The 24,577-nt window shown below is 31.7% G+C and overlaps 5 protein-coding genes across 7 annotated transcripts; 2 read left to right on the top strand and 3 right to left on the bottom strand.

The window, feature by feature from the left end:
- Positions 1-291: 291 nt before the first annotated feature.
- On the bottom strand, positions 292-444 carry LOC108816863 (small polypeptide DEVIL 1-like). Its single transcript, XM_018589424.1, has one exon. It carries the CDS (start codon positions 442-444, stop codon positions 292-294), a length of 153 nt encoding a protein of 50 aa, XP_018444926.1.
- Positions 445-8,701: 8,257 nt separating this feature from the next.
- LOC108818348 (uncharacterized) lies at positions 8,702-11,257 on the top strand. Of its 3 annotated transcripts, none has more exons than XM_018591305.2 (5): positions 8,702-8,998; positions 9,087-9,131; positions 9,238-9,549; positions 9,635-9,816; positions 10,633-10,870. In XM_018591305.2, exons 1-5 carry the CDS (start codon positions 8,797-8,799, stop codon positions 10,660-10,662), a joined length of 771 nt encoding a protein of 256 aa, XP_018446807.1. In that variant the 5' UTR covers positions 8,702-8,796; the 3' UTR covers positions 10,663-10,870. The 3 variants fall into 3 exon arrangements, with proteins under 3 accessions (XP_018446807.1, XP_018446804.1, XP_018446805.1); XM_018591302.2 differs by having other exon boundaries at positions 8,708-8,998; positions 10,800-11,257; XM_018591303.2 differs by having other exon boundaries at positions 8,709-8,998; positions 9,638-9,816; positions 10,800-11,257.
- On the bottom strand, positions 11,145-13,844 carry LOC108818347 (ultraviolet-B receptor UVR8). Its single transcript, XM_018591301.2, has 11 exons — positions 13,686-13,844; positions 13,453-13,597; positions 12,968-13,078; positions 12,832-12,892; positions 12,628-12,743; positions 12,447-12,532; positions 12,145-12,346; positions 12,007-12,060; positions 11,812-11,925; positions 11,665-11,721; positions 11,145-11,560 (listed from the first exon to the last, which is right to left on the bottom strand). The coding sequence occupies exons 1-11, from the start codon at positions 13,712-13,714 to the stop codon at positions 11,294-11,296; spliced, it is 1,242 nt and encodes a 413-aa protein (XP_018446803.1). The 5' UTR covers positions 13,715-13,844; the 3' UTR covers positions 11,145-11,293.
- A 169-nt stretch (positions 13,845-14,013) lies between these two features.
- Positions 14,014-15,325, top strand: LOC108818384 (COX assembly mitochondrial protein 2). Its single transcript, XM_018591342.2, has 3 exons — positions 14,014-14,174; positions 14,495-14,642; positions 15,061-15,325. Exons 1-3 carry the CDS (start codon positions 14,114-14,116, stop codon positions 15,140-15,142), a joined length of 291 nt encoding a protein of 96 aa, XP_018446844.1. The 5' UTR covers positions 14,014-14,113; the 3' UTR covers positions 15,143-15,325.
- Positions 15,326-15,352: 27 nt separating this feature from the next.
- On the bottom strand, positions 15,353-19,008 carry LOC108818382 (T-complex protein 1 subunit zeta 2). The gene is made up of 15 exons (XM_018591341.2): positions 18,773-19,008; positions 18,623-18,686; positions 18,219-18,354; positions 17,823-17,974; positions 17,682-17,729; positions 17,463-17,555; positions 17,177-17,283; positions 16,968-17,082; positions 16,804-16,890; positions 16,463-16,667; positions 16,267-16,361; positions 16,040-16,108; positions 15,843-15,950; positions 15,630-15,748; positions 15,353-15,551 (listed from the first exon to the last, which is right to left on the bottom strand). Exons 1-15 carry the CDS (start codon positions 18,904-18,906, stop codon positions 15,473-15,475), a joined length of 1,611 nt encoding a protein of 536 aa, XP_018446843.1. The 5' UTR covers positions 18,907-19,008; the 3' UTR covers positions 15,353-15,472.
- Positions 19,009-24,577: the final 5,569 nt, after the last annotated feature.

Genomic DNA, 24,577 nt, shown 5'->3' with positions numbered 1-24,577 from the left:
ATTTGTAAAATTATTAAGCCCGCAACTGCGGGCAAAACACCTAGTTCTTTAAATACTAATGAACAATATTTAAAACATTGCATAATGTAAAAACAAAAACAACCAAAGATGGATTGAGGTCACTGTATATACAATTTAGTTGAAAGATCACAAAACTAAAACAAGCAAACCGGTTGTCACCCTATTTAACACAGCTCTTCCTGTCTTCCCTCGCTTAATAAGTTGCACACATGCGTACACGCATGGCAAGTGTAAACATAACGATAGAACTTGGAATCGTTTAATTTGGGATCAATCATGCCAACAAAGGAGCATGACTACGCATCTTCTGATGATGTAAATCCTTCCCTTCTGTTCTTTCATATACTTCCCCAATCTTCTGCTTATTGATCTCTTCTTTTCCTTTGATCTCTCTGAGCTCCTTACAGCCCTCTCCATCTCCATTTTCAGGCTTCCAAATAACCGAATTTGATATAAACAATAGTTGCAGAAGTAGCTCTGGTGGGAAGTAATGATACTTGTTTGGTGTCTTTAGGAGTAAGCCAAAAGCAGAATTAATTGTTTTTGTAGTTTTAGACTGATGGAGAAGAAAAAGTTTAATTTGATAGAAGATAACTAATTTTGAAGTAGACTTCACTTGTGGAGGAGTGTGTTATATATAGAGAGGACTTGTGGCATGCATGCATATTTACATTTTTTCAGCTAAAATTATACATATATATGAAATATCCAGCACCCAAAATACAATAAACTTTTCTAATTAGGAGATACATTAATGACTTCATAAGAAAATCTTAGACACACACTTATGATAAAACGGATAAAATATATATCCATGACTTCATCAAACCAAACAAAATTGAAACTTGAGCTTATTACTTAAAGTTTTGTCAATGGAACTAAACTAATACAATTATCAAAATAAGTGCGTGTTAAAACACAATCCCATATGTCTTTTCTCGTGTTCCACCATGCAATCAAGCATAACTTGAACCTGGCCTTGCTTCATAGTTTCCACTAAACCATACAACTCAGAAACAGTATTTCTTTGGTAACCAATTTAATTAGTCATATTTCAAACTACCAACGCACAAAATACGGCGCACTGTTTAATCAGTGGTCACCATACACTAGTTATGTTTTCTATGTGTATGTTTCGAGCCAAGACTTATGATTTAAGATGAAAAAACATTTAATTATGTTTTCTTTCATCTGTGCGAATTGGCAGATATAATTTTCTTTTAATCGATTATGTTGGTATATCTTAATTAGATGTCACGTCGCAGGGTCGTCTCTTTTCAGATTTTTATTGAGAAATATATATTATTTATTTAATGGATTAATCTGGTTTACGTTTACACACGCTAAAGTATCAATATTAAAGTTTCCATTTGAATTTTATAATAAAAATAAACCAGCAAACACATTTTAATCTCAGTATGTTACTAGAAATGATCAATAGTGCAATGTTATTGGCCGACAAAACAATGTTTTTGAAGCAAAAAAAAAGTAGCTGAACAGAGACAAGTCCTGAAATTGTAGCAAAGGAAAGCTTTGGAGCCAACTACACGTGATATTTGCGTGACTGCATGCTTGCTGTATGGCATAATCTAGACAACCTTTGTTTATCTTGTCTCCTGACTAAAATTGATGTGACTAATTTTCTTATTTATGTATTGTTGCAGTGAACTTGAACATAATTTTAGTATCATTAATTCACTATGCAGTATCTTTGCCTTGGATTAATCAAAGATTATGTCCGTGATTAAAAGCTATGTACGGTTCAACGCATCAAGTACTAGTTTCGTTTCTGTAATTCAAGTTTGGTTTACTAATCGTGATTCTGGACTTTATATAGTAGGCTTATTATTTCTGTTTTGTGAGGCATCCGACATCTTTGGAATTAGTGATTTTATTTTGGACCCCTCATGTATAGATATTGATACCAACCTTGTTATATATTCCTCCCTAATTATTTACTATAGGACTTTTTAATGTAAAATATGTTTACATTTACAGTATAATATGAAAAACTAAACGTTGATTTAGAATTTGCTCATACATAATACTTCAAAGATGTTTATATTACTATATATATATATATATATATATATATATATATATATATATATTTTTTTTTTTTCATGGGCCTACTATAGAAAACTAATATACATTACACGATTAGCTACACAAATACTGAGAATTAATTCAGAAATTAGTAGTAGTCAAAATCTAATCTCACAAAACTAACTCTTAGTCCATTGGCACATTGGTTTTCGTGCGATCAAAATTAACAATCAAATTCTAATCCCATCGGGCCATCTCATAATTATGCGATCAAAATTACTTACAATCAAATTTTTATCACATACTAGATATGAGCCCGTTGCGTTGCAACGGGTTTTGTTTGATGTTTAATTTAATAAAGAACATAAAATACTAATAATTTAATTATAATTTTATGATTCATTTACATATGTTTTGTGAGATTTATTTTATATTTAAAAAAAAATATTTCATACATAAGTTCAAGTCAAAACTTGTTTTTATAATCATGGTACATAGATGAAATTTTATTTATTTATTTAAAAGATAGTTATTCATGACTTTTATCAAATAATTTATTGTACTTGTTGCATTTTATAATTTAATTTTGTTTAATATTTTTTTTTAAATTGTTTGGTTCTTCAAAGTTGATAATTAATATGATGGCGACACATGACAATTATATTTTTAAAAATGTGACTTGTGCTAATATATCTCATAATTAAAAGTATATATACTAAGTTAATAACCAAGTTTTTTTTGTTAAAAAGTAAATATTAATATTATTTAATAGTAATTTTCCATTTTTAAAATCCTAATCAAAAGATAACTGCAAAAGATTATTTGATAGTAATTTTTATAATATTCTGATATGTGTTTAAATATGTAATGGTTAAAAATATATGTACCAAGAAAATAAAAAAGTAAGGTTTGAAACAACTACCTTTAAAAATTATTTAATGTTAATTGTGACACATGACAATTATATATTTAAAAATGGGATATGCATTAAATTATATCATAAATATCAATATATATATACTAAGATAAATTTTTTTAATGATAAATCATAAATATTATCTAATAGTAGTTTTCCATTTTTAACATTTTCAACAAAATATAATTGCAAAATAATAATATATTATGATTAAAAATATATATACTACAAAAACTAAAAATTAATTTATAAAAAAGAATATTTCAAAATTATTAAATATACATTTAAATTGAAAAATAATTTAGTAGTAATTTATAAGATAAATTTCATTTTAAAAATATTTAAGGAAAATATTTGTAAAAAAGGTTTCTTTAATAATAGTTTAATTTTTTTATTAAAATATTATTTTTTATTTACTATAGATTTTTAATACACATTTTTATTCTAAATTTTGTTAAAGTAATGTCATTTGCTAAATTATCTTTTTCTCTATCTTCTTTTATTTCGTAATTTTCATCTATTTTGAACATGTTTTTCTAATACATGTTAATAACATAAAACTAAAAACTATCAAATATTAACTTTTAAGAAACAATTACTAAAACCAAAATTTTAATGATATTTTGTATTTTGTAATTATCTTAAACCCATGTTTAAAAAATAATACTTTATTAATAATTATTATATAGAAATATTTTTTTTCTTTTCATTTTTTTTGTTTACGACTTTTAAAAAACAAACTATTTAAATTCTCTTGGTTTAATTTTTTTTTAAAATGTTATTTAACACATATGATAATCTTAAATATATAATTATCATATGTCATGATTATGCTTATTAGGACCCTTGGGTACCAAATTTTATATAACAAAAACTTCATCTTTTAATCATTTTTGTTACTAAGAAAATTATTCATATTAAACCAATGTTTACTGATTTTGTAATTATCTTAAATCCATATATTTTATTCGACCTTGAAAATAAGGTTCTTAAAAAAAATGAATATTATAATTAAAATAAATTTATAGGTTTTATAAAATTTAACCCAATACTTTTTTGTTTAACTTATACAATTTTTTACTATTCTCTTGGTTTAATATTTTTTAACATGAAAAATACTATTAAATACTATTAAATATTTTTTTAAAAAACATTATTTAACACATGTCACAATCATAAATATTTAATTGACATGTGTCGTGATCTTGTTAATTATTAACTTTTAAGAACTAAACTTATTTAAGACTTTTTAGAAAAAGGAAACTAAGTTTAAGAGTTTTTAGCTTATTTTTTTTTAAAGAAAAATTGTTATTTAACACATGTTATATCTAAATACATAATTGCTATGTTCGTGATCTTGAAAACTTGTTTTGCTTAATTTTTTAAGACTTAAAAAAAACTTGTTTAAGAACCAAATTTTTTTAAGACTTTTTGGCTTAATTTTTTTAAAAGGAAAATTGTTATTTAACACATGTTATATCTAAATATATAATTGCCATTTGTCGTGATCTTGAAAACTTTGAAGAATCAAACTTTGTATAGTAAGTTTATAAGAATTTTTTTTTTAAAAAAATATTTTAATATGTAACAAAATTATCTCACAAAATTTTCTGTATCTTTTAATTATTTTAAACTCACGTTTAAAATGACATTATTAAATAATTATTTATATGGAATATTTGTTTCTTTACATTTTTTTATTTAAGACTTTTTGAAAAAAAAGAAAACTAACTTTTAAAATTCTTTTGGTTTATTTTTTAAAAATAAAATTGTTATTTAACACATGTCACATTACTTTCAAATAGCACTTTACAATTTTAAATTTTTAGAATGAAAAAAATTACAATCAAATACTTTAACAATATATAATTGTAAAAGATTACGTAATAGTAATTTTACTTTTCTAAAATAATCTAGAAAATAGTAATTTTCTTTTTCTAAAATCCTAAAGAGAGCTTTAAAATACTATTTTTGTAATGAAAATTTTCCTTTTAAAAATCTCTTTTAAATTCTAAAGAAAAGATAATTATTATATTTTTGACATATGTCATAATCTGAAAAATTTGATTGCCACATATCGCAATCATGTTAATTAGTAATTTTGAAGAACCAAATTTTATATAATAAGATTGTTATCGAACTCTTACTTATTGGGTTTTTATGGGCTCTAGGTAAAATAGATGTGACCACACCTTCCTTTTTTTAACAACCGCATACTAGTATGTAGTATCTCATCCACGTAATGATTTAGGTTTACACATTATATTTCCATTAAATTGAGAATTTATTTTTAATCAGACCTTTCTTAGTTATATACATAAAATAAACTGAATATTCTAAACAAATACAATTCTATTATCATTTTTAATTAAAGTGGACTAAAATGTTAATCAGCCTATATACATATGCATATTTTCACGACTTTTCAAAATCTTCATGGGTCAAACAAATAAGTATTTTTTTGGTTCAAATTTTTTATGAAGTGTCTTTTTTGTTAGAAAATGTTTATTAAATGCCCCATATCACTCTATATTTTATGAGTATCGACAGCTTTTAAAAATTTATCATGGGAGAAATAAAAAAAAATTCACATGGAAATGTACTACTTCCTGCAATAAATCTAGTTTTATGACTTTATCACATTGGAAAAGCGGTTCGTAACTACCATACTGCATATGAAAAAAAGAGAAACAGTCATGTTAGTACTGCAAAACACCAAAAATAAGAATGAATCGACTCAAATTTGAATTTCGTGGGTAAAAGTTTATAGAGATGAACAGAAAAATAGACAAAAGAAAAGACAATAAGTGAGAAGATTAATAATTACAACAATAAAAAGTGGAAAAAATAATAACAGAAAATACTCTGCACGAATAAAAAGAAGAGACAAATATTATATTAATGAATCATTTTTCCATATTTCACCAGTCACAGGTGATGCCTACATTTGCATGCATCGTCTGCTCCCACCACAATCATTAGTTTCTATTATGGGCCCCTTGCTAAGTTGCTTAACCGGTCCAACCCGAATAGCTGTATTCGATCGGTTTTTATATTCCTTCAACCCAAAAGTTTGAAACCACTAGCGGATGTAGAATGGAATTTAACTGGGGGCACAATAAACTTTTTCACTATGTTTTACTTTAGGATAAAGAGCAGTTATATAAATTTCATACTACTCATCAAAGAAAATATAAAAAGTAAAAAAATAAAATATATATATATATAAAAAGTAGATGGGGGCACGTGACCCGTCTCTTCCTTTCTACGTCCGCGCCAACCGAAGATTTATCTATATCTGAAACGGCCAATCTCCCCCCGGCACAAAGAAAAATATATGCGGATCTCTGGAACGTTTGATGCTGTTTAATCTAAATGTTTAAAATCTGAAAAGTTTAATTGGTTTTTCGCTTGAACACTTCAACTCTCAAGGTTCAACGATCGTCTTGCAATCCGAAGGATCATATATATTAAATACTCCCTCTGTTTTTAAATAATACATGTTTTGAGATTTTCACACTTTTTAATAAAACATATTAAAATTTACTTATTAGTGCATAGTTTTTTGTTATTTTATATTTCCTATATTTCTAAACCAATAAAATTTCAAGAAATGATTAATGTTTTTGAAATTCACAATTATTCATAATTAGTTGACAAAAATTACATTGAAAATATGAAAAATACATCTTTTTGAAACAAAAAAAATTCCTAAAACATACATCTTTAAAAAACAGAGGGAGTATTTATCATCTCGTTTACAGTATATATATAGACACGTCAAAAAAAAATTAATGAATGTTAAATTCCTATTAAGCGTCCATACATCTATGATTCAAGAAATCAAATGATTCAAGAAATCAACTTATTCTCTAAAGAGACTAGATAAACTAGTTGATAGTTAGTCGTCATCATCACATGTACAACGATGATGAATGTGACATCCACATGGTCATTGATATTGATGTGTCCGACCACAAACCCACTATTTATAGATTCTCTTGATCCTAATAGAGTCCACTCGAACACACATCAAATTAATTTGCTTCACTATAACCAAACAAAAGACGACCATGTTATTGACAACAACTGTACATTCTATACACATACCATTTGATATTTTTCAAAATCAAATTACACAATAGTTGTATATAATCCATATCAGCCTATCCATTCTTCACATTCTGCCAACCCCCTTACCATGTGCCATCATCTCTCCTAATTGGTCGACGTCAATTTCATACATTGGCCAACAAGATTTTTTTTGAATAACCTGGTGTATCCTGGTATCCACCAAGGTGAATCTAGACGAGCGGTGAAGGTCTGTATCAGTTTACGTTATTGGCCGGAGTAGGCTTCGGTCACCAAACGCTAAGGAAACCCATATTTTAAATTTTTACCCCAAATGGCCAACAAAATTCGAACCCAAATCTATATTAGGATCAAAATTTCTTCAAAACCACCGGACCATTCTCAGTGGGCCAACAAGATTTTTCGTTGGTCTGTTCGTAAATTTTCATTACTTTCACACACATATGTTTTATATATACAGCACTTGTAATTTCCTTTTCTATAAGCTATGAAAGTTCCCAATATCCAAAGCCGCAGCAGCCGTTGATAATATAATAGATTAATTGTTACTATGTGAGCATTGTATATTAGTACTTTGAAAACTTATATACTGTCAGGTATAAAGTATTTTCTAACAAGTTATTAACTCATTTCATTAGAATGACATTACTAGTTTGCGACCACATGAAATGTAAAATATTTTCTAGTTAGTGATAAATGCATGAAACGTGATCCGTAAGGAAATAGTCTAAATGGGACACTAAACAGTGCACCCAAAGAGAATGGGACACTAAACAGTTTCAACTACGACAATTCAAGCTAGCTTGCATTACTTTTCGTTTTGATGTATTAACCAACTAAAGTGAGTATTAAGTCGTTTTCTATCGGATATACTTCAACATTTCATTTGATATGAACACTATTTTATTTGGTGAAGTGGCATATGATTATTAACCACTCATAAAAGATCAGATGTCCACCTTTCCAAATCTGTGCCAATTTTTTCAACGCATAAATAGCGTGCACTGTAATACTTCTGTCACTTTAATGTAGTATAATAATTCCGAGTTAGAATAAAATAAAGAAATCCAGTAACACAGAAATATATTTCGAACAACAACAATTCCAAATTGATAATGGCCAATATCTAAGGATTCATTAATTTTTGTTGTTGCGTTTGGTGACTATCATTAAGAAAATAAATTGTAATAAACTAATGAACTGCATAAACTCAATTATCACATAGATATATGTATGTATGAGGTATTAAAAGTCAATTAAAATATATTGTTTTAAAGAATTTGAATTCAAAATACTGAAAAGAAAGGACCATATTTTTAAAATATACTTCAAAATGGTAGAAAATGCCAAGTGAGTTTGATTCCTAAAAGGATTACACCCAAGGAAAACAACAAAAATGCTATGTTGTAAGATTTTTATATACAAGGCAAGCAGTCAATATGATTAACACTTAACAGCACCCTCATACACCTCTTTCTCTCTATATATATTTATTTAAATTTTCAAATATTTTTCAGTCTGTAAAAAGACACGAATGTATTTAAATATTAGTATACCCAATATCTTTTAAAAGAACAAGGGACTAAAATAATTCATTCTAAGAACATGAAAAAAAAAATATATATATCCTTCTATATGTGCTGCCTGATTGCCTCATTCTCCCTCCTTAGCTCATAAGTTTATTGCTCTTTCACAAAAAAAAGTAGAAATAATTTTTGCCAATGGCTCTGCGTGGAGATGAGCATGAGTTTATGAACTTAAGAGAATGGGATCGAAGAGCTCGATTGATCCGAGAAAACCCTACTTCAAGAAGGTTCTCTGCTTCCTACGTTGGAAGCTTTAGAGAAGATCATAAGTCTTCTTCAAGAACAAACTTAAGCAACATCTCTAGTACTGCCTCTTCTCCTGGCTACACCCTCAAAGGTGGCTAAAAATTTTACCACCCTTTTTCTCTTTTTAACGTGTTTATGGATTATCTGTCTGAATGTTTAAATTCATATCTTTATAACAGACGAGATTGACCCAGCAACATATTCCTTCACCAATGCACTCAAGGGTAAGTTTTTCGTGAACAAACAAATTGTTAATACAGAACAAAGGAGGAATGTTTAATTTTGGGTTCTGTTTTTTTTTTCTTTTTTTTTCCTTTTTGGGGTTTGCAGCGTTACAAGCGAAGACAAAGTTTAATAACAGAGAATGGTTAGCACAAGAAGGATTTGCGTTGAATTCGAAGTGGAACGAAGCAGAGAAATATATATGTAATCCAGTGTCTGGAGAAGTTCCAATGGAGTGTTTGTCTTCTAAAACACTAAGTGCAAGATCTTTCAGAAACTTGACCACCATGTCTGCTCCTCTTCACTACCCTAATCTTAATCCATTGGTAAATAATATTGGACCAAACAAACCTAATGATAATCCCAACGTTAGAGTTATCCACGAGGATCTTTATGCTCCTGATCCTGTTCTTGTTCGAGGTGATTGATCTTTAACATGTCTCTTTGTTGTTAGCTTTCTTGAAGTTTTTTTCTTAGTTTAATTATCTTGGGGTGTACTTTTCAGCAGAAAAGAAAGTTGTGGGGCTGAAACAAGATGTGGGCATTCAGAGTACGTCGGTGGATCTTAGCTCCGGTAGCCCTAGTCCGGCAAAGACGCCTACGATCATGGAACGGTCACTGAAACGACACGTGAAGGATAATGATTCGCCAGTGGATTTTACTCTCAAACTAGAAGGTCAACAAGAGGTAACTACCAAAAAAATATTTATGATAAAACTAATAAACAAGTAAAAAGTTTTCTAAAATAACATTAGTTAAAAGATAAAATGAATAAATTACTCCTAACCATATCCTTTAAAAACTAAATTATAAACCATAATCACTAAATCCAAATCCAAATGTAAAAATAAATATAAATAAAATGTTTAATAATTTTTAACGAATGTAATTTTGATATAAAAAGGTATTTTTATTTTTTTGTAAGTATTCAAGATACATAGTTCCCTACCACAAGGTCTATGAGATAGTACGGAAGTTAATAATTGCACAAACATTTTGAGTTGCTCGTGCATCAATAATTAGATTCATTCCCAAGATAAGTAACGCACCAAACATTTAATGGTACCAATGTTATCAATCATAGAAAGAGACAATGATAAAACTCTTCTAACGTTAGTGTTTCTATACGTCTCTTGAGGATCCATTTTAAGATTAAGATTCTTTCATATAAGATACAAAACATAGTATGCATGAGTATCAATCAGTGAAACACACAAAAATGTATGATCATATGATATCACTCTTACATGGAAAAAAAAATGTCATTAGATTTAAGACCCCATTTCAAGATTTTGTGTCCAACTCACGTGACTATACCATCTATATTCTTTATGCATTATCTGTATACATACATTTATAGCCATATAGACTCACAGGCTCAGATTCATAGATTCAGTCCCATTTGGTACTAAGTTACTAACAAAATAATAATGTCAGTATTATTTATAATAATGTTTTATCACCAATCCCCAAGTTCACACTTTTACCTTCAATAAACAAAAGGTTGAATTACTATTTTACGTTTGGACCTGAAAGACTGAAACTATAAATTATTTTCCAAACGGCCAAGATTTCCTAAACTGTAAGGTAAATACATCATTTTAGGTTCCAACGTACGTCTAGTTTTCTTAAAGATTGTATGTTAATGATATGTAATTTGGGTTTATAAGGATTTGAAGTTAGAAGAGAAGCAAGAAATGAGAAAAGAAGGAGAAGAAACAGAGGACAAGCAAGAGATGAGTATTAAAGAAGGAGAAGAAAAAGAAGAGAAGCAAGGGATGAGTACTAAAGAAGAAGAAGAGATGCACGAGATGAGTAATAATAAAGAAGAAGAGAAGCAAGAGATGAGTATTAAAGAAGAAGAAAAAATGAAGAAGCAGAAGAAGAGAGGAGGTGGATGCTTCTCATGGAGAAGATCAAAACAAAGAAAACCAAAGTACATCTTCCCTATTTGTGTTCCTCATCTTGTCAAAGGTTGTTGAAACAACAAGAGTTTCTACAAAAGCAACAAGAAAGAACTTCTTAATGAGGTTATTATTATTATTATAAGTATTAGTCTTCCCTCTTCATATAGATAAATTCATCATTCATCATGGGAATGTCAAAAGCTTAACAGTTTCTTTTGCTCTCCCCTTTTCTCTCTATAACAAAATATGCTTCTCTCTTAGAGTCCCCCATCTGTTGTGCTTTCTTCTTCTTCATGATTATTCTCTGTTTCCTCCTCCTCCTCCTGATCAGCCTTCCATTCCATAATAGCTAGAGTGTGTCGACCCCCACATGCCACAAACTTAGCTATCCACTTTCCATCATCTTCTTCATCTGCGTGGTTAAACTGTCCTTCAGGTGGTGGAATCTCTATAGGAAGCTCTGATGGTTGTCCCGTCGTCACTTTTCTTCCATACCCGAGTCTACCATGGTCTCCCCTACCAAACTGATCACAAATATAAAAACAAGAGAGGTGTTAGAAGAAGATCAACTTCTGGTTTATAACCCAACACAATGTTTTTTTTTTATTTGCCTTCTTAAAGAACTTACCGAGAAGATCCTACCGTCTCTTGTCAAAGCAACTGAATGAGTTCCACCACATGAGACCTGAGGAGAAAAAAGATTTTGATGATATAAAGCTTCCAAAGTTTATGAATAAGAGGATTAAGACTGGTGGTTTTAGTTTGTTGTTTTTACCTGAATGATGTTTTCTCCAGCCAAGAGATTGACTTTCTGTGGAACCATTTTGCTGCTCTTGTCATTGTCACCAAACCCAAGCCTACCATGTTCCCCTCTTCCCCAAGCATACACCTAATTAGAGGATATAACCAAGGTCACAACAATGGCTTGACAAAGAACCAATAATAGTAAGACAATATCAGTTCCCTATACCTCCCCTTGTTCGGTTAAAGCTGTTGAATGCCATCCACCAGCAGCTATATCAACCTAAAAGCATGCAGGGGAAAAAAAAAAAATTGTTAAGCTTCTATCTCCCTGATAAGCATCAGAAGGCAGTTAGGTTCCGCATACCAAAGTGAGATCATCGAGGCCTTGAACAGGAATAGGATGAGATCTAGGTTGGGTATCTCCGGTTCCAAGTTGTCCATATTCATTATTACCCCAAGCCCACAGAGTCCCATCTTCTTTGAGAGCCAAGTTATGAAAAGCTCCAACAGCAATCAGACGAACGTTTTCAAGACCCTGAACTCTTACAGGCACAGATATCTGTTTTCTGTGATCAAACAAAACATAAGAAGGTTTAGTAACATCAGACCAGAAACACACAAACAAATGTTTATATCGATCAATGAAAAGGAATATTGGTTTAGTACATGTCACCGGGAGGCCAAGGTTGACCCCAAGTCCATACAGAACCTTCACGGGTTAGAACCACAGAGTGAGTACCCCCTGCAGCTACCTTTTATGTTAACCATTGAAACACGAGAAAAAATATGGTTTAGACAAAAAAAAAAGATTCAAACACTAGTAAGGTGAATGCAGAGAGGTTAGTACCTGACGGACTGTAAGTTTAGGAGCACAACGCTTAGGGATTACAATATCTCTACGCACAGGCCTACCTGTCTCATCTTTGGAAGGCTCTTCACCACACTGCCCATATTCATTTCCTCCTAAGTAAGTTCCATAACAAACAAAAAAAGGAGTGTAAGTGTGTCTTTTAAGATGACAATCAATAGATAGGAAGCAAAAGATGCATACCCCAAGCATATGCTCGGCCTTGATCATCGACAGCTAAACAATGCCAACCACCAATAGCAGCCTATAATATTCATTCGTTGAGAACATCAGACTCCGAGTAAACAACAATGAGGAAATTGAAATGATTTGGTTTCACCTGAGTAATCTTGACATTGGCGAGAGACTTAACAAGACTAGGGATGCTTTCTGTTTTCTTCTCTGGTGGGTGTCCTAATGTACCCCTTTGGTTCCAACCCCATGTAAACAGCTGATAAAACCATTAAAGCATCAGTTTTCTTCTTCAAAAGATGTATCCTCAGTTAAAGCATTAAAACCATACACTACAACTAGGTGTCTGAATATATGTTCTATCCCATGATATATAGCTGCCTTAAAAAAATGAACTTAGCGACAAAAGCTCAGTGGTGAGAGATCTATTTGTGTATAAACCAGAAAAAAGACAAAAACTTTAAAACCCTCTCTCGATTAAATCTCAAAAACCCTCACTTTTTTTTTGTAAGCGACTTGAAGACAACACCAAGTCCAACTTCAAATCAACTCAAAGCATTTAACTTTACACTGATTTTGTGAGAAAAAACAACAAGGATGAAGTGAATGGAGTGGGTTAGTTAGTATAATAACCTTGCCATCATCGCAAATGGCGAGGGAGTTGCGGCTACCACCGACGACGGAGCGAACGGTAAAAGGATCCAGAGCCTCGACAACGCAAGCCCATTCCTTTTCTTCGTATGTTCCAAGTCCTAGTTGCCCATCTTCTCCTGAGCCCCTGTAACAAAACACACACACACCAATCAAAAGTAAGAATCATCAATGGAGAGCTGAAAGCACAAAGGCTTTGGGAGAAGAGAACGGACCAAGCTATGACGGAAGTAGCTGAAGCCATCTCGAGACGACTGCGAGGTAGAGAGAGAGAGAGTGAGTGGAAAACGGAGGAAAAAGCAGGGCACTTGGTGGGTGTGTTTCTTCAATTCGAGGGGCTACTAGTAAGTAGGCTATGTGTTGTTGTTTGTGTCAATTAAAGTCTTTTCATTATTTTATTAATGGACCGACTAATTGTTAATTAATCATAGGCATTTAAGAAAAATCAAGGGTCATATATGTTACAGATGACAAATAGTGAGGTTATTTATCAGAATAAATTATAATATAGGGAGCTGATTGTAAAGTTTCTCAGCTAATTTTACGGAATCACCCTTTGCCCTGAACCCCCATTTCATTTCATTTCAGTCGTCTTCTACTCGCTTTGATCGGAGTAAAAGCTCAGAAGGTCTGTCTGTCGTCAATGGGGGGAAGCTATGTGGAGCAAGCTCGTGAGAATCACGTCAAGAAGAAGGTTGAAGAAGGTAAATTTTTTAGCAATGTCTTCTTCTTCTTCATTCCTGCTCTGTAATGTTACTAAACCCTAAAACCCCTAAATAGTCTGCCTCAACGATAAAACTCTTTAAGCATGTTTTATCATCTGACAGAGACGCAGATTCTTCTCCCATCTCTCAAAACCCATGTCGAAAAGTTACCGACTTTCGGACTAAAAGTATCTTTTATCAATTGAAAAATATTGGTTTCTATAAACTGTGTTAAATTGCTTCTTTGTGAATTGAGCTAAGGAGGAGATTTGTTGAAGTTTCGTTATGTTTGGTTGATTTGTGTACTTTGTTTTGATTAGCGCTGCGTAGCAAGATGAAGGCAAAGGCATTAAACGAATGTGATCAGTACGTCTCCAAGTATGCTGAATGCGCCACGGGACGCACTTTTTCTGTCGTGTGGACATGTCGTAAGCAAGCTAAAGAGCTCAACACCTGCCTCCATCAGTTGTGAGTTTCTTCACCTCTTTCTTAATAATAATGCACCCCTTTGGTTATCTCATCTTGAGATGCTTTGATTTGTTGAGATTCACTTAGCCTCTGAACGGGTAAGGAGAGCAATTGATTTGGTAGAAACATCTTTTGGTTAGGAGATGCGTAGTCTGGTCATCAACTACCATTGCTAGTAATCTGTCTGTCAAGGAAATATAATCTTATGAAAGGGGTTGACTCTCTGTTACTGGCTTACCATGATAACTGTATTCATTTTTTTGGAGTTGGTAAGAGGGGACATATGATCATTATGTTAGCTAATGGTGTAGCACAGTCAGTCAAGATCGAGTTTATTCTTACTTTCTTTGCGAGACTCCCTGATGAAAATCTCTTGACATCAGTCTAATCATGAAGTTTTTTCTTGTTAATTCTGCAGCACCAATGACAAAGTGTTGGAGGAAATGAAGAGAGAGTACATGATTCAGGAAGAGGGTAAAGTCTCTGCTTCCACCACATAAATTTTTTCCTTGGACAAAAGACTTGAGTTGGACCAATATAAGGTTGTCGCCTTGTTTCTGTTGATCATGGACTAAAGAGATCCTTCTTGTAATGGATGCTTTTCTAAGATCCGAGTCTTGATTATGGCCTTTCTACAATAAAATGGTTTATTCACTACAAGAAATGTAATAGATTTTTTTTGTCTGCAAAAGTCCACAAGGTGTACGAGATCAGATTCAAAAATGTTTCTCATAACCAAAAACATAGGGTTTCAAACAACTTTCAGGATTGAAACAAAAACAAAAAGACAAACTTGATAAGGTAGCAAGTAACAAGAAAGCAAAAGGACTTCAAGCAGTAGGCTTCCTCATATTTCTTCCTGCACGAATCACTTCGTCCACCAAAAGCAACTGCGATGCAATCACTGGCCTGCAACACACAAACAAGTACATATTAATAATGGCTTCAATTATATTAATAAAATGGCTGGTTGGTTCCAAACATTACCCTGAGTTGATAAGTTGGCGTTTCACTGAGTAGTTGTCGAAGATACCAGCAAGCTGCGGGTCGATTGGTTCACCGTCCTGAAGGTTCAATCCCACTACGTTCCCATTGTCATGCTCGCTCTGCATAAGCGCATCACAATGAGCAGTTAAATCTTTCTTCTTTCCGCAATTTATTTCGGTTTTGCTGATGAGGATAAGAGATAGGAATGTATACCGTAAGAGAAATTATCACGTCTTGGGTGTCAAGGCCTGCGTTTTCAGCAAGTGTCTTAGGCACCACGAGAAGGGCATTTGCAAACGCTTCCACCCCAAGTTGGGCACGCTGCAAACGTTGATGAAGTGTATTAGTCATATACAGAACTTATGAAAATAGTAAGAGTATCTGAGTATTGTGTAATGATTTTCAGTTACCCCTTGAACGGTTTTCTTGACTTCATTAAGTAAGTGTTGTCTTGCTGCAACTTCAAAAGCTCCTGCTCCCTATATAAAGATGCAACCGTGCATAAACACAACGTCCAAGGTATCCAATAGGTCTATTTGCTTAATTTACAATTGTTTTAATCAGGAATTGACAATCTCTATTGACATTACAGAGAAACGGAGCAAAAAGTCACAAAACGGAGCAAAAAGGTACTTACTAACACAACACACTCGTCTTCTATGGTGTTCTTGACAGATCTTAGACCATCGCGAACCGCATCCTTAATTTGAGCAATGGTGTGGTCATTAGGCCCTAGCAAACAAATAAGTCATGAATGAATGACCACCGAAGTGATTACGAGAATTTATGAACCTTCAACAAATTTGATGAAAGGATCGAAGTTGGCCTAATACCTTTGATGAGGATGGTACACGAATTAGGGTTCTTCACTTGCTCCACGAAGGTGTACTTTTCCTCTCCAAGAACGTGCTCATAGACAAGTCCAGCCCATCCAAGCGACTCGGGGGTCAAGTCGTCAACCGAATTCACAGCTTCTCCACCACAGGCCAAAACTAAACGTTCCATGTTCCTCCTCTTTGCTCTTCTAAGGGCAATAATCTGGAGAGATGAGGAAATGTAATAAGATTCAACCACCTCTAGAGAAATTATATCCGAAGGAAGCGCCTCTAAAAAGGTTTCAACTGTTTGTAACATTAGATGGATGCAAGAGATTACACAAGTAGATATAGCTTACCCCTTCTCTAGCCAGAAGATCCAGTGACGGTGGGTCAATACCCTTTTGGTTTATGATAACAAAGTTGTTATCATTACCAGCACACACCTGCACAAGAAAAAGAAAAAACATTATTAATGTTTAGAATATCAAAATACGGTTCAGATAAATGGTTTCAGTCCCACCTTTTTCTTGAGATCGATAATTTTCTGAACTCTTTCATCAACAGATCGCCTCTCGGCAGTAACCATGGCTTCCCTCTGCTCCGCATTAGAGTAGAAAAAGCCTGCATTAATTTCGCTGATAAATAAACAGAGGTCAGTTTACATCACAAGCAGCATCTAGGCTCTTATTTATCTTTACGGAATTGAGACCAAAGAATTATATTACACACCTCTTCTCATACTCCAGAGACACATTGCAAGTCAGGATGTGGCAATTTTCTGCGCGTCGTTTCATATCAGGGTGCCTTGAACCATGATCAAGAACAAGCCCCTCAACCTAAATCAAGAAGGAATCAATGTGGTACTTGCATCACGCCAAAAATTATGAAAGCATTCAATCATAAACAGTAATATATATATATAATGATTACATACATGCAAGTATTTTAAATTTTCAGAACTATGAGAACTTCGAGGGAACAATGTTACGGTAAACCACACATGTCAAAGACATACCAATCTTGTGTCGACATCGAATTTGTGGCGCATGTGCATTATCTCCACCATAAACAGATCAATACCTTCCTCAGGCTTCCGGATACAGAGAACCTGTTATGTACGGAAAGGAGATAATTATAAAAACAAGCTCGTACACCAATAAGAGTTCTCATCGGTGTGAAAAAAAGAAACCGAAAAGAAGTAATAAGATTTTTATAAGAGATCGATTAAACTCACTGAATTAACGACAATGTCAGTCAGTTGATCAGCCAAGCCTTCGTACAGCTACACGAGCCACAATAATAAACCGAGGTTAAGGGGTGAAAAGAAGTATCAATCAAAAAATGAGAAAGAGATAAATCACAAAATCGAGAATACCTTTGTTCTAAGTGTCGTTCTGGCGACCATTTTCAGTATCTCTTTATCAGGTTCATCACCCATAACTACAGGGGTCTTGAAGTTGTCAAGGAATTGAAGCGTAGCTCTCTTAGCAATCTCAAAACCATCAACTAAGACACGTGGATGCATTCCTGATACATATATACACCTTCATTAGGATTTCTCACTACAAAAGTTTATACTGACACCCTTAGTAATTTTATGGATTCAGTTTCAAACAAAACAAGTCGCTGAAGATCTCAATTATTGGTAGTACAAATTCATACGCTAAACTCAACATACAAACTGAGAAAACTTAAAGTGTCAGATCCCAAAAGAAAGAGTAGAGAGGCATAGATATAGATTAGGTAAGTAGTTTTCAGCCGACTCACTGACCTTCATCAATGCATCGTTCGGACTGCTTCATGAGCTCACCAATGAAGATAACAGTGGAGGTAGTACCATCACCACTAATGTCATCCTGGGCAACAGCAGTCCTTGCAATCATAATAGCGGTCGGATTCTGAATTTGCTGCAACAGTTAAAAGAAGTGAGCATGTAAGCATCATCATCGAATCAAGAAGACTTGTATGAAGTAACAGCAATCCATTTAAACACCGTAAAAAAAAAAGTCCGGCACTAACAAACACATTTACCTAATCAGAAAACCTACATTATTGACCATGAAATCGATCAATCAAATCACGCTTAACCATATCACATTCAGTTCCTAGTACAAACAGAAGGAAAGTCACAGACTTTAGAGCAACCCTTCACTACAAAACAGTAATAACACTCACCATTTCCTTCAACAGAGTGTTCCCATCCTTGGTAAGCTTGATATCTCCCGATCCACCAACAAGCCTACATCGATTGAACAATAACAAATCAACAACAACTACAATCTGGAAAGTGAAACACTATTGATGAGAGAAAGAAAGAGAGAATACATCTTGATGGTTCCCTTAGGACCGAGATTTGATTTGAGTACATCCTGCAACCCCTTGGCGGCGTTGATTGTCATATGAAGCGCCGCCGTTTTGTTGAGCACCTCCGCATTTGGGTTCAGAACTCGTACTGACATTTTCGTGTAAGCTTTTCGCGTTCGTACAGAGAAGAGAAGAGAAGAGCTGGAGAGTGAGAGCTGGCTAGAGCTAGAGCTTGCGAGAAAGGAGAGATTTTATTTAGGGCAAGAAGAAGCGAGGGACCAGAGACTCTGATTCCTCTAGAGACTCCCTGTTTAGCGTAAATTACAGTTTGAATACACTTTTACCCTTGTATTCCTTGATTCCTTGCAAATAAATAAAATTCGCACAATTCACCACCCTCACAATAACTTACAATGTTTATTGCTAGTCATTTGAAAGTAATTTTTATTTAAAAGTACATAAATTTCAATCTAAAATTAGTTTTTAATTTGAAACTAATTAAAAACTCTTGTCGGCTTGTCTGAGTAAGGATAAACGAAACGCTATCGCTTCTTCTTTGGCTGCAGTTTCAGAGATAAAAGGTACGGAATTAGCAACTAAGTTTTTTAAATCCTACAAACCCATAGGACATTTCACAATTTTCCTTTAATTTCTATTGAGATTAATTTTTTTTTTTAAACTTAATTTCAACATTCATTTCACCAGTGTTTGGATACAAGAAACTTGGCCACAAGAGACTACTACTAATACATTGAGGAGATTTAGTATCACCTTAGATCACTTGATGCGATGGTTCACATGTCAAAACAGCTTCGGCTAAACCAAAAAAATCTTCTTTTTTATAGATTTTAACGTTGCTAACCACGTAGACCAAGAAAACAAAATAAAAAAACACGTCAAGGACGTTAGGAAGACAACACACACCGAGCTAAGATACCAAGCTCCATCTTCAGACCTTTCTCTTACTCTCCTAATTAGATATGTAATATTTGAAAGCGTAGTACCACTATGTACATAGCTTGTGCATAATGAAAAATTATTAAATCATACTAATTGTTTTATATGCTAATTATGTTTTGTTATTTTTAATAATAGGATTTGGACTCCCGCGGTCTGCAAAGGAAATGATATTAAATTTTAAACATAATCTAAAATTTAACTATATATAACTACATTTAGAATGAATATAATGCATAATCATTCGATTTTGAAAGGAATCATGTGTTTCTTATAAATTTGGTCATCAAAACTAAAACACTTATTTGGCTAGAATTTATACTTTTACTAAAATATTTCGAGTATAAACTCCATACTTTCGGTGACTTTGTAAGTTCATGATGAACTAATATCATAGAAACAATTGCACAACTGATCAAGTGTATCCCAAATTGATGTTTCTTTTATTGGTTCTTGCCATTTTTGTTCTCTTTCTAATAGATGTATATAGGTGTTCACCTAATATTTTTTATAGTAATTTGGAGTGATAAATAATCTCTTTTTTTTTCTTTTTTTTTGTCTTAATGATTTTGAATTTTCATATTTGTTGAAAGTTGAATGTAAATAAAATATTGAACATTTATTAATACCTAATTATTTATATATAAAAATCCAGTAAATGTATTTTTTGAAACTTCACATTAGCAACAATCAGTTAAAAGTAAGATTTATACTTTCTCGATATTTAAAAAGTGTTTAAATTTTTTATTATTTTCAAATAACTGGTTATATTTTTTAAAGTTCTATTATTTTGAAAAGTGAGATTAATATTTTTTTTATTTTCTTAATTGTTTCTATGTTTGTTGTTGTTATGTTTTGTCAAAGTCCACAACTTTTATACATAGAGAATACAAGTTGTATTGTTTGGTCACCAATCATTGCAACGTTCAATCATCACAAGTTACAATTTTTTTCATTTTAGCAGTTGTTAATTTGTTTAGAATGTACAGTTGGAATGTTTAATCATCAAAGGTTACATTTTTTATTTTAATAGTGTTATTATATTTTGAACATTTGCAATGTGTCACTGTGACAATTCACTTTAAAATTCAAATATTACTTCATATATTCTTAGAAAAACAATTTCCAAAGAGTAAGTAACAATAAATTAAAAATTAAATAATTTATTACTACTTACTAGGTGCATAGCCCCTCGCAAGAGCGGGATCCTGTAGATTATTGATAGTTATTGATGCGTTGTGTATCGGATTTTATCGTTTGTCTTTTTGTAAACTTTTGTTTTTCTGTGTTATCTATAATGGTAATGAATGGAACATTGGAAGTCTAGGTTGATATAAGATTGACCGGCGAGTTCATATATGTTGATATTTTCATATCTTATCTTCATGATGAGTTGATCAACTATTAGCGTTATTAGCGTTTTTATGTTCAAAAACTGAGGTTTATGGAGTTTAGTTATAAGTGTTTACTTAAGTAGTTATTAGTATATAGATCAAACAGTGTAAGAAAAAAATAGATATAAAATTTGGATTAAAAAATTAAATTTATACGTAATATAATTAAAATTATTTTCTTATTTTACCCAAAATTAATTTCAAAATATAGAATTGTAATAAACTGTTTAAAAATATTAATAACTCTAGAAATTTATAAAATTAATAGTTATAATTTTTTTTTTTAGAGTTTTTACTAGACTTTGTTATCATATAAAATTGTATAGAATATATAGTTTTTTACTGGACTTTGTTATCACCAAACTGTCTTTGTTAGAAATATATGTTATCATATGTGATTGTTAATATATGCTAATCCAACTTTAGGAGTTTGTTTGCAAGTGAAGTTGTGGTTGATTTGTTTGTGCAAAGTCACTCGATGGGCAGTTAAAAATAAAAATCATGTTCTTTGAATTGTGTTTGAGTTTTTGTACTTAGACTATATTGTTTAATTAAGGGTGGCTGAGTGATTGGTGGAAATAACATGAGCTTTTGTATTTGGGCTATTGTCCTGGCGTCTAATTTATATGATTGGATTTGTATCGGTTAACGTAGTAAACCTAGTCATGACAACAATTTGCATTTCATGGGGATTTTTTATTATATCTACGAGTGTTAGGATTTTAATCCTACACTAGATTTTGACCCGCTCCACCGAACGGGTATCAATTTCATATTTTTGGTTTATATTAAATATTATACATGGTTTGTAATGTGTGTACGAATATAATATATTTAAAAATAACAATGTGTTTAATTACATCGAATAATTTTTTTACGTTCTACAGTAAATTATATGACCAATTTTTATTGGACATTATATAAACAAATCAGACATTTATATAATTAGATTTATGTACAAAATATCTAGAAAATAAATTTCTGAATTAAAAGTAAAAAACATATACAAATATGAGTGAGTATGGTATTAAAAATTGATACATTAGTTATAACATTTGTAAGAAAATAAAATTATTATAGACAATTTATTCCATAGAATATTCAGTTTGTATAGTTGTATCAATAGTTTTCAAAATAGAGAAGGTGTATGCACTGTAAAAATATTTTAAATAATGTTAGCAAAATTTCCAAAAAGTATAGATTTTTTTGAAAATTTTAATTAGTTTTTTTTTTTTTTGTCGGCTCCCAACTTCTTAGATCAAGTGGTAGTCGGTCTTGAGGCGTTCCTAAGAGACGCTCTGTCCGGCTGGGTCTGATCTATATGGGAAAAAAGAACACCGCTGTTTCTCGCCTCCTTGGCGAGAGAGTCTGCACGCACATTCCTAGTCCTGGGTATATGGGCGATGCTGAAATCCTGGAAGCCGGCGCGTAGAAGACGGAAGGAGGCTAACTCGGAGGCAAAGGCCGGCCAATCAGTCGGGTTGGCAATCATATCCACCAGGTCGGAGCAGTCCGTCTCCATATGGATCACAGTACATTGTACTTCTCGTAGACAAAATAAGGCCCATATGAGTCCTTCCATCTCTGCATGGAGAGCTGATAAGCTCTTCCGGCATCCTTGTATAATTAGTTAAAAAAGCTAGAAATATGATCTAAATTTGTAATAAGTATTTATCTGTATAAGTGATAATATATATTTTATAATTTACCCGGTTAAATAATTGTTTATATGAAATTTTTAAACATAATAATTTATAATTTATTGAGTAATTGTTTTTATAACCCGTCAATTGTATAATCCATACTTTTCGAATATGACCTAATATATCCGTACAAATATATTTTTTATGGATCAAAATTTATGATAATGTATAAAAAATTGTTGTATATATTATTTAAAATATATGGTGTTATATATTTTATATCTTCAACATTTATCATACTGAACTTACATTGTGGTATTATTTATATGAAAAATATATGTGACATAATATATTTATATATTATATAAATGATTATTTTAATGTGACTTTTATTTTTAGTTATTACTAATAAATAGTAAAATATAATTACATATTTAAAATAATATTGTTCATTAAATATTTAAAGCTATGTTTATTAATTATTTCTAAACACACACACATATATAAGAAAATACGAAAAAAACAATGAATAATATAAGTTAGGTTTATTAATTATTGTTGCCAAAGTTTTTTTTTATTTCGAATTCGATTTTAGAAATGTATTAATTAAACAGAAAAAGACAAAAAATCGTAAAAGGTAACACACATTAAATAAAATTTGATTTTGGAAATACATTAATTAAACAAAAAAAAAGACAGAATTTTTAGGAAACACATATTAAATAACTGAAAAAGACAAGCATTAATATAGGAAAATTAATTAAATGTTCAGTGGCATATCATTGTAAATAATAATAAAAACTAAGAGGTATTTTTAAAGTGTACTTCTGTTTTAATAGAATAGATGTACTATAAAATTTAGAAAGACTTGTAATTCATCACTTGAGACTTGTAATTCATCCACTTTAAAAATAATTAAACTAAGAACATACAATTATTGACAAAAAAAAAAGAACATACAACCAATCTCTCTAGATAAGTTAAAGGCCCTTAGTATTATGGCAATAAGTAATTAATCATTTCAAGGATGCAGCAGCAACCTCCAATTTCAAAACATATCAACAGAACTCTATATTGTAACACTTTTCACCTTGAATTATTGTGGTGTTAGCATATGTTGGACTCGCTCCTCAATGCAAAATATGTATAATATGACCGATCGAATAGAGACAAAATAAAAGACGGGTTGGGGATAGACGTCACGAAATAAACTTACTGATATGGATACCAACTTGTTTGTTCTTTTTGACATTCCATATACAACAAGCCCCGTTAAAAATGTGAGAAAAGAAGAAAAAGACAAGAATAAAAATCATCTTCTCTAGTGCATTTGGAAGTCCAGGACCATACATTAACTAAGTCAACTCCTCATCCTCGTTTTGAGTTGATCTAAATGTTTTCGTGTGAAATAGCTTTATGGAAGAGATACTTCCCATCTTAATAACCTATCTTCAATTTACAAATTAACCAAAAAAAAAAAAATTATACAATACTACATATCTGTAGGTATTAGAAGAGAGCTTTTTATTCTTCTTTTTTTGTAGCAAGAATCTAGTTAGAATATTAATCTCTTCGCATAAGTATACAACTGACACGTTAAGTACAATATTTCACAAGTTAAATGGATCCATTAATATGTTAACTTTATACCTAAAAGTTTAGATAACCAAAACTGGTTCGGTTTGACCTAAGATTTAATCCTTGTTTGTTTTATCCAATAAAGAGTTTTTAGTTGTATGGGTCTCTATCATGGAGACAAATTTACCAAAGTCAACCATAAGAAAATTATTGAAATGCAAGAAAACAAAAGGTAGATACTAGACGACAAAATA

This window comes from Raphanus sativus, chromosome 7 (genome assembly GCF_000801105.2).
Source record: "Raphanus sativus cultivar WK10039 chromosome 7, ASM80110v3, whole genome shotgun sequence".
Classification (NCBI taxonomy): Eukaryota; Viridiplantae; Streptophyta; class Magnoliopsida; order Brassicales; family Brassicaceae; genus Raphanus; species Raphanus sativus.
The sequence above is the reverse complement of the archived record's forward strand: the minus strand, read 5'-3'. Positions and strand labels throughout refer to the sequence as shown.